Below are 14682 nucleotides of genomic sequence, written 5' to 3' on the forward strand. Positions count from 1 at the left end.
GTTAAAATGTGTCAAAGAGAGGAGTTGATTAATCTCCATAGTAATGGGTGGGATGAATTCTATTTCATACAGCGTGGAACAACTACACAATAACATTAGAATAGAGTTTCATAAACACAATGTGATGAATAACATCAATGGGACATTATAAAGTTCATATATCTAGCATATAGATCTTACGGATATTGTGCTGGAATTGCATTGTATAGCAGATATGTTGACTTTATGAAGACAGTAGTACTTAATCCTAAAGTGCAGCTTCCTAAATTCTCCACAAGATGGTGTGTGTCACCAATCTTTTCCTTATGAATGAATTAACTGCTGTTACTAACACACTTTGGATTTCCTAGAGCGTAAATACAAAAATAAGAATATAAATAAAACAATGAATGGTTGTACTAAGTAGTTGTATTCATAAGTGATATATAATAACCATACATTTCCTTGGAAATCCTAAAGTTTGGTTTACAAAGGTTTAGAATATAATACCATTTAATTGGCCGGAGTGTACTCTATATACATAAACACACTTCAATATCCTGTGATCCAACAGATCAGATTTTGAAAGAAGTACTCCCCGCTACCCCTCCTCTTCTTCACAACAACACCAGTAACCTGCCATCTGTTTTTCATTTGGCTTCCTGTTGGCAAAACTGGCCAACACACACACAGCTCAGGCTCTGCCAAGGTGAAGCCCCAGGGCTGGGCAGTGTTAGTTTGGAAGATGCTTTGACTGATGTGTCCTGTTTATCGGGCTGATATTGGTTATTTAATAAAAGAAAAAAACAAGAGTCTTCCCCAGTAGATTTTTTTGTTTTTTGAATGCAAATTATTATGTAATTATCTTATTAAATATCTGCTTATTTTTAGTCATTATGGTAAATGCAATCTGAACATTGGATGAAGCCAGGCCTTACATTCATTTTCATTTTGTTGACAAATGTGATGCAAAAATGAGTCCTGAGGGATTTTTAGATATCTTTTTTTTTTTGATTACCCCATAAATCAGGAAACACTGTCAAGAGCTTCTCCATGTTTTTAGGAGTAAAAGTTATATAAATCAAGCCATGTATAATATATAAACAAACCCTTCAGGGAATACCTTCAGAATATATGGAAATAAAGTAAACTAAAACATGTATTATATGTAAGCGAGTTCTTCAAATTAGCCCCTTTATGTGAATAAAGAAAGACATGTTTTGGAATCAAAATAACCCAAAACTCTCAAAATGAAGAGGTTCATAAAACCTGTTTGTAGTGTTTCAAGCAAGCAATGAATTGAACATCCTGATTGTTCCAGAATTAGACTGAGAATGATTGAAACAATTGTTTCTGATTTGTCCAAACCGCTATAATGTGGATGTATACTGTCACTTCTCATTAGCATTCCTAAAAAGTAGCACTGTGGCTATGAGGGACAGCAGAGTATTCGCCACTAGAGCGTCCTCTGTGTGTCTCTTTCCCCATTGCCTGCATCCCTCTCCATCGGGAGGTTACTCTATAAATAAACAATCCCTCAGATATCGGGCAGCCTGGCTGGCTCAATGGTAAGAAGAGTGGTTGAGTGACAGTGGAAGTGCCACAGGAGGTAACCTGAGAGATTATGAAAGAGTCAGAGGGGACAGGAAAAAAAAGGGATGAACAGGCTGAAGGCCTCCTTTTTTCTTCCTGAAGGATATTCTTTTGGTATGCGCAGAATTTGCAACCATTTTTACATAAATTGGCTCTGAAGAAATTTGGATTATATCTATTTTTTCTGTTACTGTTGCATGTTTTGTATACAATATATTACATACAACTGTATATAGTGTATATATTAAGTTAATAAGATAATTAGCTATAAATGTAATTCCTCAAACTACACTCCAGGATGTTCACCAAACCTTTAACTGCTGGAGAACAGGACTGTAATTGTGTGTCATACTAATAAAAGCTTGTTTTACAATAAACAAGCTGAGCAAATAGAACAAGGAAACATGCAGACAGATTTTCATGGCATAAAAAGGAGAGCAAAAGACAAATTCAAACACAGATGACGGGGGGGGGGGGGGGTGAGGGGAGTTTCCTGAGACAGGAAGACCTGAAATAGCATACAGCTCGATCAGGCCTGAAGAAATGTTGCAGCTATTTTTGAATGTCTGTACTAACAGGGAGGAATGGTAGCTATCACTTCAGTTCTTTGCGATCCACTGTCCTAACCTGTTCAAACAATAATTTCAGTGAGTTTGAAAGTTACAAGACAAAAGCCAGAAACTATGATGTGTTACATACACAGGATTCCTTCCTTTAACATATTTCATCCACGTTTATGGGTGTTTTGTCCTTGCATGGGTAGGTTTTCTTTTTTTGCTCTGCAGTGTTTATTGGTTGTGATGGTGAAAAAAAGGATAGGTATTCCAAAAATTCCATCTCATTTACTGACATGCTACTGAAAGGCCTGCACTTACAGTTAACTACTAGTTTTATTGCACTGCCATACAAACAAATTGCATTGTTGTTAATATGATTTCCAGTGGCAGTAACATTGTATTGACCCTATTTGTGTGTTTGTGTGTAGTTCTCTAAACAGCTGAAGTCTGATGTCATTTCAAAATGTAGCCACATGGTGGCTCCAGCTTCCTCTCCATACACACTGATGTTATGAGGAGCTCCATCTACACAAAGCACATTTCATCAACAGATGTTTACTACAGTGACTGAGTCAAAGGCCTCCAGTGGGAGGCTTGGAAAGGGCTACAGTCCTTTCTAAAATTACTGCAGTGCGTGCTTCTATTAGTAAACTGCTGTGTATACTTGATATATATTTGTTTTATGCTAGAAAGTTGAGTCAGTAACTTACAAAAACAAATTGAATATTGACTTGGCAATGGTGGTCATAAGCAAAAATGAAACATCATCAAAGGAATCTTCAGCACTTTAGCCTCCAATAATTGATTTTATACTGAATATGTGACTGACAGATTGAAACTAAGCTGCAATTCCCACATGAGCATATTTACCACCAATAAAAATGCAGCTCCCTTACATGGTTCCTATGATTATAGATTTTTGTTTCAAATTAAAGTAAAATAAAAGAACACGATAAAAAAAGACTGACCTGTAATCTCTCCAGACTTTGCCGTACCCATCTCTGAGGCCTGGTTCACGAGGGTGGAGGCTGGGGGAGAGTCCCCATACCCCGGGGTGCTGGGCCGGCTTGGAGAGCCTGACTCGGGATCACTGGTGGAGCCCCATCGGTCGTCTCTTGTAGTTCTTTCCTTGTAGCCCACAGATGCCCTTCCTCCGTCCTTCCTGTGTACCCGCTGGTGGACGATCATCTGGTGACGACTGCGGAACACCTTCCCACACTCAAAGCATTCGTTGGTGGACTTGGAGGCAGATGGTCGCCGACGTTCCTGGCGAGACGAAGGCCGGTACTCAGAATCGCTGAGGCTCTCTGGTGACCGGTCCCCTGAAGAAGCATGGCTTCCAAAACCAGAGCTGCTGCGTCGCCCAGAGCTGCGTTTCTCTTGACCTTGCAGGACATAACGGCTGCTCTCCTTCTCAAAAACCACAGCGGCCCCGGCAAGGGCTTCCTCTGCCATACTTCCTACACCATAGGAGCCCTTGGAAGTTGAGTCCACTGGCTCAACAACTCTTCCTTTTGTAGCTAATTGCCAGGCCTGGTAGCTGCAAAATGGATCAAGCTCTGGGATTCTTTGACCTAGCTTTTCACTCTCCTCTTTATCCACAGTGTTTTTCTCAACAGGCTGGAGGTTTAAGCAGTCAAGGAAACGTCTCTTAGCAGCTGGTGAGTCCTCATCATCACAGAGTTGGCCTTGGCTCTGGGATTTCTTGCCATAGCTGACACTGTGGATTTTTTCATGGGCCCTCAGGCTCTCTTTGTTGTGGAACAGGTTCCCACATTTGGAACACACTTGATAGATGGATGTAATGTGGCTAGTGACAACTTCGGGATCCTGAGCTACGTCATTGATGGTGGCTGGTTGCTCAGCAGATTCCCCTTTTGACCGTGCCCTGGATTTGGTGTTGTGTGTTTTCATGTGCGATTTTAGGAACCAGGCTTCACGGAACCGTCGTCCACAAATGCGACAGCAGTGGTCCAGGATCCCTGCATGTTTTTTCATGTGTGACTTCAGAAACCAGGCCTGGGTAAAGACCTGGCCACAGGTCTCACAGGGGAAGCTCCCATCAACTTGGGGTTGGACAACATCAGGTTCGGGCACAACCTCTTCCTTAACAGTGGTATCTTCATCTGCATCTGCTGTTATGTGGACCTTTTCAATATGGCTGAGGAGCTGATCTTCACGATAGGCCTCATAGCCGCACAGACGGCAACAGTATGGCCTCTGGTCAGTAACAGGCTTTTCTCTTTTCAGGCTCCTCCCAGGCACTTTCCTGCGACTCTCCTCACCATTATCCCCATTAATCATCCGGTTACAGGCTGAGCTGCTCTTAGTTGGACTCGTACCTCCATCAAGGCCCTCTGAAACACTCATCTCCTCCTCCTCGGCCCCACCCTCTTCATCCTCATTGGAGTGGTGGCTGGAGAGTGTGCCCAGTTTGTGGCTGCGGATGTGAACTTTGAGGTTGCCCTTCTGAGAGGCCCTGTGGTCACAGTAGGGGCATTTGTAAGGGCGAGCACCAGTGTGTCGTCTCATATGCTGTGACAAAGAGCTGAGGAACGGGAAGCTCCGTCCGCAGACGTTGCAGTCAAAAGCCCCGGGGGTTTTGTCTTCCTCGCCATCAATGTCATTACTATGGTTGACCTTGTCTCCACCCAGCTTATCCTTCCCTGCTGCACGGGTCTCCATCAGCTCCACACTGTCTCTAGGATTCATTGTACAGTCCAAACTATCCTGTACTACCTGGTCTTTCACAAGCTCAAAAAACCCTGAAAACCACTGCTATCTGCTGTTGCACATCTAGGGAAGTGTAGCGTGCTTCAGTTAAATTGCTATCTGCCTTCAATCATCCAGAGATCAAGCTGCTTACACAGCAGCTCAGTTAGCACTCTCCAGTTACTGGACGCAACACCATCCATCCATCTTCCTCTGGCACTGTCAATGAATCAGTAGTTCAAACTATTTACATGCCACAGGCACCATAAAAAGCAATGTATGTAGCTTTATCATTTATTTTGACACATGCTTATAGTCTCTTTGCTGTTTCTTACTTCCAGGTCATCATTGCGTCAGTGGAAAGACGTTTTGAGTACTATTCCGTCACACTCGTGTTCTTCATTTTATTGTCTTCTCTCCATTCTCTTCAGTCTTTAAAGCACATTGGAAGCTTCCAGTTCATGTGACGATGAACTCTCGTACTGCATATCCTTCACCTGATAAAGCAACACAGAAGAAAGACACAAAGGGGGATGGGGAGGGGGGTGAGAAAAAAGACAAAGAACGTGTAAGTAAAGCAGAAATATACCAAAGGGACTACATTTCAGACACATTTAGTTAGTCTTTGCAGACACATCTACGCTAGCTACAGCATGTATGTCAACTGATGGTGAGCTTAGGTAGATCTGCCTTTTTTTGTGTTGTACTGTGAATTTACAACAGTTGGTTTAGTACTCTTTTTAAGGCAGCTACAAACTCAAAGACAAACAAAGAGCATGACCTCTTTAGAAAGTGACGTACAATTTAAACTACAATTACATTCACCCCTTTTTACTGACCAACACATTTCTCTTCCTTAGACCCCACATCTACTGTTACTTATATGAGTTTATATAGATTTACAGAGCCCATTTAAATTATAGATGGGCTATTATCATGTAAGTCCACCATGTATCTGTGGCTGACATTGTGCACCACTACCGTGCACGTGCATGTGTGGTTGTTCATGAGCTGCACTGAGCTCGGGGGCTCTGACGCCACACTGGCTGAGTCAACACTTTACACAATCAGGTTGTGTGTGTGGGGGGGGGGGGCTGTGTTCACATCAGCAAGATCAGCAGTGCCACAATATTCCCTCCCCATACTGGCCTCACGCACCGCCTCAACTGACGCTATCACATGACAGGGATCTTAAGTACACAACAGGAAGTGGCTCTTCAGACAGTTTGCTTTGCTCTATTTCTCAAACTGGAGTTCAATGGGGGGGGGGGGGGCAGTCAAACAGAAAGAGAAAGTAGAGAAGAAAGTAAACAGTTTTGACTTATTTCATACTTCATGAATTTCTTTCAATGGGTGGAATAATAAAGCCTGACTAATGTTGTATCAAAAGCAAAAAAACTGCTGTTATTTAAATATACCTATTAAGTTGTATAATGTTATACATATGCCAAACTTGTCAGATGTTTTCATTTCCTTTTTATGACCTATTATTATTTCTTGCCGCAAAATCCCAATATTCTCACCAGAATCAGTCAAGGTTAATCACATCTTTATTCTATGCTCCATCTCAGCTCATCGATACTATCATTACAAAAGAGCCATTTTCTGTTACAGCTTTGTTGATTAAACTGACATATTTCTTACTGGAGTATACATTTTAGCCGATGCTAGATCCTGAGAGTGTGGACTAAATGAAAGGTGACTGACAGCATTATTACAGGCTATTATATAAAGTGCCAGGGCCCATGAGCTGAGTTACTGCCAGGTTCTAATTATAAGTGGATAATTGATCATAATCATAAGAGGATAAGGTGGTGGAGGAGGGAAGTTAGCACCAGAACAATCATATGTCTTAAACTCTCGTGCTGAAAATGACTACCCTGCACCCAGGCCACCTATCTAACTGGAATGATTTATGCTATTGAAATCAGAGCGCCCTCAATGGTTTGCCATTCTTCCTCCTGGAGTGCTTAGTAAGCTTAGGCTTCCAGCTGACAAGAACAGTACTTCTCCTGCCAGAAATGCAGCTGTGGCTGACATACAAAACGTATCTCAAGATCCATTCCTTTTCTGTCTAAGTGTTAGGGTTAGAATTGTGGGTTACGGTTAGTCTCAACGAGGATCTATGTAAGCATTAAGGCTCACTATATCCATATGCGTTTGAAAACATTAAGTCTTTTACAATATGAGCCACGCGAGCGATATAGCTCTATGAATGGTAGTGATGTTCTGTCGGTCAAATGGACCACTTTGGTCCAGACCAAACCACTTGATGGATTGCCATGAAATCTCCTACGTACATTCATGTTAACCAGAGGATGAGTCTTATAAGATTGCCTTTTTGTATCCTCTTGTGTGGCTGTGAGGTAGCGACTGTGGCTGCGAGGTATTGCGGTCGTCTTTCAACCAGAAGGTTGTGGGTTCGATCCCGAGCAGTCAACATCAATATACTTAACCCTGATTTGCTCCCGATGGCCAACGGTGTGTGAAAGGCAGTCATCTAGAGGAAAAAGTGTACTGCTCTGTATTTGGGTGTGAATGGGGTGAATGGCATGTAGTATTTAAAGTGCTTTGAGGGGTCGAAAAGACTGGATAAAGTGCTATATAAGTACAAGTTCATTTACCAGCAGTTTGTATTCTCACCATTCACTATGGATTGGCATACAATTTGGCAAAGACATTTACAGATTCCCCATGATGAATTACGTCTGTGATCCCTAAATGATCCTTAATAGCACTTCTAAGAGGGTGTGCGATTTTGAGCAAAATGTCTCAACAACTTTTGTATGGATTGCAAATTAGAATTACTTGATTGCTTTTCAGCCTATTCCAAAGGCATATTTCAAGATTTAAAAGTTTTCCAATTATTAAGACTCAATAGGAAAGACACTTACATTTAATTGAAGGCAAACACTAAATTGTGTTTCATAACATTCAGTGTTTGGTGCTTAGGAAATGTGAGCATACTAAACTAAGAAGGCGAACATGGTTAAAAATAGGCCTGTTAAACATCAGTATGATTAAGCTAACACCGCAAACATCTAGCTCGAAGCATCACTGATCCTCACAGAGCCGCTAGAATGCTGTCATCTTATAGTGTCGTTTTCACAAGCATTATATATATATATATATTTATGTATTTATATATATATATACAAGCAGAATTGATGATCTACCTAACACCATATCAAATCTTTAATGTAGACATTTACATCCTTCCTTATATTCACATAACTGCCATCCTTTATAGGGCATAAAACATATTCCAAACATTTTATGAAGTATACCAAACACATAAAATTCAACTTAGTGTTTTTCATGAATTTATGAGCTTGGAGTGAACTGGAAAGATAAGAAAATAAAGAAAGTATTGATACACTTGACACATCATTTAAATGAGGAACAACACAGCTTAAGGGAATAATATCCAATATGTGGCGTGTTCAGGTGACTATAGACATAAATCAGCAACATAAGTAACAACCCAGTTTATCAATCTACCATAGTTTCCCCCCTCCATCTGTTCCATCTGCTCTCCATCTCCACATCCTAATGTTACTCATTAATACTTAGTAGTTTCTTCAGTTCTGGCGCTAAAAACAGAGGATAATAATCTTATTTCCTGTTAAATGGCCTTGCTGATTGGGGGTCAGTATGGAGCCGAGGGGGGTTGAGACTCTTCAACAGTAAGCCTGTCATCCACCAGGCAGTCGCATGTGCAAATTGAAATGTAATGAGATTAGCCTCCAGAAGGGAAACAATGCAGGCTCCTCACCGTACAGGCAAAGGGGGGAGAGAAAAAATACAAATTGGCTTAAGGGGGGGAGAAGCTGTCCAGGAGAGACGAACAAGATTAGCAATCATCGAAGTCATCGGAAAAGAAAAGGGGCATCAAAGACGTTCTTGGAGCCGACATGGTGCACTAAATGGATAACGTGTCATCCCGAAAGCTAGAAAGAACCGTTCACTTTGCAGCTAATGAACCTCTCATAAGGAAACACTTTTCTGATCACCTTTAAATACTCCAGACCAGTCCAAACCTTGTTGGGCAACGTCATTGTTCTGCCATCAGACGTACCATTAATGGACACTTAAACTGCACCACAATGAGTCACTGGGAGTAAGTGGAGGCCTACGCTCAGCTGATAATGACTGTTGTGTCAAACAGAAACAAACTGTTCTTTTTCCCCCACCTCCATTCCTGCAATCTTAAATTCTGCTTTGTGAACATTGAACCGTAGCGGCTGTAGTTGGGCCGGAGGAGGAAATCTACTCTTATTTTCCCATCCATACGCAACCTTCACAGAGCAGTTTGGGTATTACTGTTCTAGAGACTCCGGAGGTTAACGCCTGGAGTGAGTGTTTAAACTAACAGTGTCAAACGGTGTCTGCAGGCCAGCAGAGAACCTGCTTACAGCGGTAGGGTTTTCAAATCTGTACTTGTATTCTCAAATTATTACTTTCAAAAAAGCAATAATTCTAACGTAAAAAAGTGCAATGTTCTGCAAACGTTCCACCTTAAAATGTTATACAATTACTTATCCCACATTTTTAAACCTAGAGAAAACCACACTTTTATTCATGGTAACATCTGTTTCATGTCCCTTATGTGCAATCACCAGCAGTTGTGGTTGTCCGTCAGAATTTGTCCTAAATGGGCTTGTTATCGAGTTTCAAGCCCAACTTCTAAGCCCCTTTTTAGATCTTGGTGTTTTTTCTAACTATGAATTAACTGTAACTGGATGAAGGATTTAAGTCATCGGTCGTACAGATCATACATTCTTAATCACAATAACAATCTAATGAAACGTTAGCGTTCAGTGTGCACCAAACAGCATTGAAAACACACTGTTTTAACGTTAAACTGTTTTATTCAGTGTTTCAATGGTTTTGATCACCATGTTCAATTGTTTTGCAATGTCAGAGACCTCTGTGGGTTGTTTTGCTCCTGGAAAAATCCTGCTGAGCGTCTGATTATAAAGTCATGACGGCAACAAGACAAGCATATACAAGTGGCTCTGCGAATAATTTTGGCTACCTGAAAAAATCTCAAGCGAATAATCTGACTGTAAAGATGGCGAAGGTGTCATAAACAACAACTTCCATGATTCCTTGCTACTTCATGATGGGTACTATTATAAAAACGATTTGTCAAATTCAAAACAGGGCTACTCTTTAAAGAGAATTTTAACTAAGAGTCATACAAAGCTTTAGTAAAGGCTGCTCAGCCTCACTGATTTCTCCTCTGTGATAGAAAACACTGTCATCCAGGCAGGAAGCACCTTCATCATAGCAATCATCTCAGAAGCAGCCATGACACAAATCTCCTGCACCCAAGGGTGAGGAGATTGGCTTTCATAACACACTGACTCACTCACACTGGCACCTTAGCGCTGATAATGACTGTAGGTCGTTCCTCATGTGGGACATCCTTCAGCCTTGATGGGCTTTGCTTTCCCTCCCACTCAGCATTAGAGGTTAAGAAAAAATACACAGCGGGTAAAAAATAAAGAGTGGACCTCTTGTTTAAATCACACACACAAACACACGCATACATGCCGGGGAACTGAGGAATCGAGAAGCAAAACAGAGGGGGCTTTTAATGTTGTCCACACAGATCTTTTTGAAAGTCTATATGTGCACACTGTGGGCTTTTAACACTGTTTCATACAGGCAGCATTTAGAGCTTAACGGCCCATACAGAGAGCCACGCACACACACGCACACACTGTTTGATGAAGCGTTATACACAGAGCACTTTACAAAAACCTTGCTATCCTCTGTTCAGTTGCTCATAAAGTGGAGACATTCAGCGCTCGGAGTGGGACAGAGGAGATGGTATGGAGTCTTAAAAACACACACACACACACACACACACACACACACACACACACACACACACACACACACACACACACACACACACACACACACACACACAGTGCAGAGGCAGTGTATTCTCAGACCAATCAATAATCCATTATGAACAAACTGCTCTTCACCTCACACCCTGCTCTAAACCGGCAGACAAAGAGGTCGGCTGCAAGCTGCACGATGAAGAGAGGGATGGAGTAAAGCACAGCTGGATGCAAACATACACACACACACACACACACTGGAGTTTTAGGAAATGTTTAGGGTGTCAGCTGGGGCGCACAAAAGAAGCTTTTTGCAAATTTGGTGGTTGATATACAATGTTCTGCTTCAAGAACTGTATATTCACAGCATCCCATTCATCAAAACATCATTTACAGTTGAAAAAAAACACATACATCAAAGTTATAAACTATAAAAAACCCTTTAAGAGCCACTTTGCAAAATACACTATACATGTTTCTGTACAGGAACATTTTGACGGAGGATCCTGCTGTGTACATTACCCCTACATTGTAATTACGACCTTGTTCCATTCCAGGGTTTCCTCATATTCCTTACATAGTTAGACATAACCAAATCTGACCGTGTGCGCATTCAAGCTTGATGGGGCGACCCTTTTGAGACGTAATGCAGATGGATGTGGTGCAGCTGTGTGGTTGAGTCGGTTATTGTACTGGATGTTCCCTGATTTGGGGCTATTCTGACTCGAGATTGTGTCTAGTTATGACCCGAGTTTTGGGCGTATGATTGACTTCTGTCTAGTTTGGCTCGTTGATGCTCATTTGAGTCATTTTGGTTTGACTCTGAGGCTGAGTTAACATGAGTTAAACTCATCAAAGGACGTGATTGTATCTTATTTCTTAAAAAGAGCAATGTAGGTATCCCAAATGTAATTGGTAGTTTGGCTTAAGTTTGTTTGATGTGACTCTTATCGAGATGAATGCATTATTTGTTTTGAATTTGGTCTATGCTAAGACCAGTTTAGGTTTGGTCCATCCAATTTGAGTAGACTTTGTTCTGAGTTATAGTTTGGTCTAGTTTCCGTCTCGGGGTCCCTCTGTCAGAGCAGGTCATGCTCATAAGCACGAAGAGCAGTGTTTTTTTTTTTTGGCATTGTTGGGGTCTCCAATTCCCATCCTATCCCTAGTTCCATCCCCCCCCCCCAATCCCTTAAACCAAGCCAGAACAATAGAGGGGGTCCACGCTGTCTGTCCCTTCTCGAACCCCCCCTCTCTGATAAATAGGCTGAGCGGGCCTACTCTATTTGCGTGAGAAGGGCCTTTGGATAGAAAAGAGTGTGTGTGTGTGTGGGAAGTGGCAGGTGTTTGGGTCAATACTGTCGTCTTACATTTTGGTGACAGGTCCATGCTAGTGGGATTACTGAATGGGTCAGGAGGAGAAGGGGATGATTCTCAGATGTACAGAGTACACTACAGAATACATTGCACAGGAACAAAATAATATGTAGGAAATTATGGCAATGGCACATGTCGTTCCACCTAGGAGGTTGTGTTTTCATTTTGGTTAGTATATGTGTTTGTCAGGAATATTACGGAAAAAAGTAAAGGCCAAATTCTCATGAAACTGAAAACAGATTTCCCAGGTAGTTATATTATGATAGCTGTGCACCTGTAGGTTTTCCTACCAGTGAGACTAAGTACCCTACTCAGTAGTAGCATTGTAGTCAAACCGCAGTGTAGTAAAAAAGGATTATCATAAAAGTGTACACGTAGAAGTACTGATTGTACACTATTTACCATTTCAGAATAATAACTATGATATTATTGGATTTTAATTAGTAATGCAATACTGGCTCATCACTTTAATTTTGCATGTGGTAAAGAAAGAGCTTCTTGTAAATAAACTCCATCTTCACCAGATAATTACATAATGCTTAGTGTCTTGTGAATTTCACTAACATATGTTATGATCTTAACATTTAATGAGAAATGAGAAACTGTTGATTTCCTAACATAATAGTAATCTGAATTGTTTTAATTAACTAAAGTTATTAAATGGATGTAATGGACAAAAAAGGACAATATTTGCATCTCTATTTTAGTGGTGTAGAACAATAAAGAAAAATTCTATTTCAAGTACCTCAAAAGTGTACTTAAGTACAGTACTTCAGTAAATGTACTTGTACCTGTCCACCACTGACCTCAATACTTCTGTGTTGTTGTTGTTTTTTTAAAGGATCTAAATTCGCCTAAATGTGTTCCTTTTCAAACACAATTCACAATTGTCAGAACTATAAACCTGTTGCATGCATTCCTTTTTGCATTGTTTACTATTTAAAAAATATACGATACGAATACTAGGAATACTACTACTACAGCTTATACTGATATATATGAAAACTGATCAACAAGTTGCTTTCATTTAGCTCTGTCTAAAGCCAACAAGAGCTGCCTGCTCTCATGGGTTCGACTATCTTCAGCTTCCTCTGGGTCTAAACGTGTGTGTGTGTGTGTGTGTGTGTGTGTGTGTGTGTGTGTGTGTGTGTGTGTGTGTGTGTGTGTGTGTGTGTGTGTGCGCATGCATAATTCCCTCCCCCCTCCTTGTCAAACTATGCCTGTTTTTCTCACACCGCCCGTTAACCCCTGGGTGCTCCTGCCCATAGAGCCCCCTCGCCTCCCTTGCCTCCTGCACCACAGCAGCATTCCTCACACACACACATATACACAGATCTGCTGTCAACGCACAACGCAGACCAAAACATCATTACATGGTATTAACCACCTCTGAGCTCACAAACAATACACATCTTACTGCAGGAACTCTTGTGTGCAGGAGTCTTGCAAAAAACTTGGGAAATGCAAGAGTAACCCTGACCTAGACCTTGATCTAGCCATAAACTAAAATGCTCATCTTAATCCTAAAATACATGATAACAATGTGCTTATGTAAAGGCAACTTGCTTATTCCCCTTGACATGTATGAATTTCTAAACGAGTAATTGCTAAAGTTATAGTCATACTTGATCGAAGATAAGACGTTTCATTGTTTTCTTTTCATTCCATGCAAATGGCTGCAAAACCAGCTCCCTTCTACGCATTCCCTCACATTGACATCAAACACATAGAGAGGACCAGAGAAGGAGCGAGCAGAAACACAGCGGGAGATGAAAAGAGCGCCGCCGCAACTTGTTGGTGTAATAGCGGCAAAAGCAGAAGAAGCACTTGTGGTAATAGTGTTCGATTGAAATCTAAATTGAAACTGCTCCATCTCTTTTCTCTCTGTGACCAACTGTCCGCCCTTCTCTTGCCTCCCCTTCCTCTGCGTTCCTCCAACCATCTGCAGCCACCCGAACGACCTCCGCAATTGAACCCGAATCGGTCTCTCTGAAGTGTAATTAGACCGGCGACCTCAAAGCCGGCCACCAGTCTTTCACACTGTCACACTTTCTGATACGGTCGTTCTATTTGCTGCTTGCCGCAACAAGATGCCCCGGTGGTGAGTAAGTTTACACACACACAAACACATAACAAGGTGAAATGGATTTGATACGGTGTGGCGGTGTGACCTGCCAATATGTTCTTCGTCATGACAGAGCATTACAAAAATGGTTTTCACCATGTTTTAAGGGATGAAATGTCATATGGCCATGAAATATATATATAGGCAATCTCTTCAGGAAAAAACTTTTATAATGAAGATAGTTATGGAACTGGAATATGTGTACATAGGTGCTAGTAAAGTGGAGATTTCTCAATCAAAGTATGAGAAAAAACTCTTTTTAGAAATGCCAGAAAGATATGTATTGTAACATTCACTATAGGTGAGCCGGGTAAAAAAAATCACCATAAGAAATCACCATAAAACTTCCCAAAGTTAAGAAAAAGTGTTAACATGATTGTATGTTTTAAATATGCAAATTAGGCATCATCTAATGCGATACTGTGGGGAATTTCTGAGAATTCTAAATACACAAATAGACAAAGTCTAACAAACACCTTCATGT

The 14682-nt window shown here is 41.2% G+C and overlaps 1 protein-coding gene across 4 annotated transcripts in view; it reads right to left on the bottom strand.

The window, feature by feature from the left end:
- LOC134861850 (zinc finger protein 516-like) overlaps window positions 1-14682 on the bottom strand; it is a 49090-nt gene that overhangs the window by 15300 nt on the left and 19108 nt on the right. For 3 of the 4 annotated variants that reach the window (XM_063879409.1, XM_063879410.1, XM_063879412.1), the window contains one exon: window positions 3098-5338. In XM_063879409.1, coding sequence (XP_063735479.1) covers window positions 3098-4841 — 1744 coding nt within the window. In that variant the 5' untranslated portion in view covers window positions 4842-5338. The remainder of the gene's footprint in view (window positions 1-3097; window positions 5339-14682) is intronic. The other variant, XM_063879411.1, reaches the window with a different exon arrangement.

This window comes from Eleginops maclovinus, chromosome 3, assembly GCF_036324505.1.
Source record: "Eleginops maclovinus isolate JMC-PN-2008 ecotype Puerto Natales chromosome 3, JC_Emac_rtc_rv5, whole genome shotgun sequence".
Taxonomy (NCBI): domain Eukaryota; kingdom Metazoa; phylum Chordata; class Actinopteri; order Perciformes; family Eleginopidae; genus Eleginops; species Eleginops maclovinus.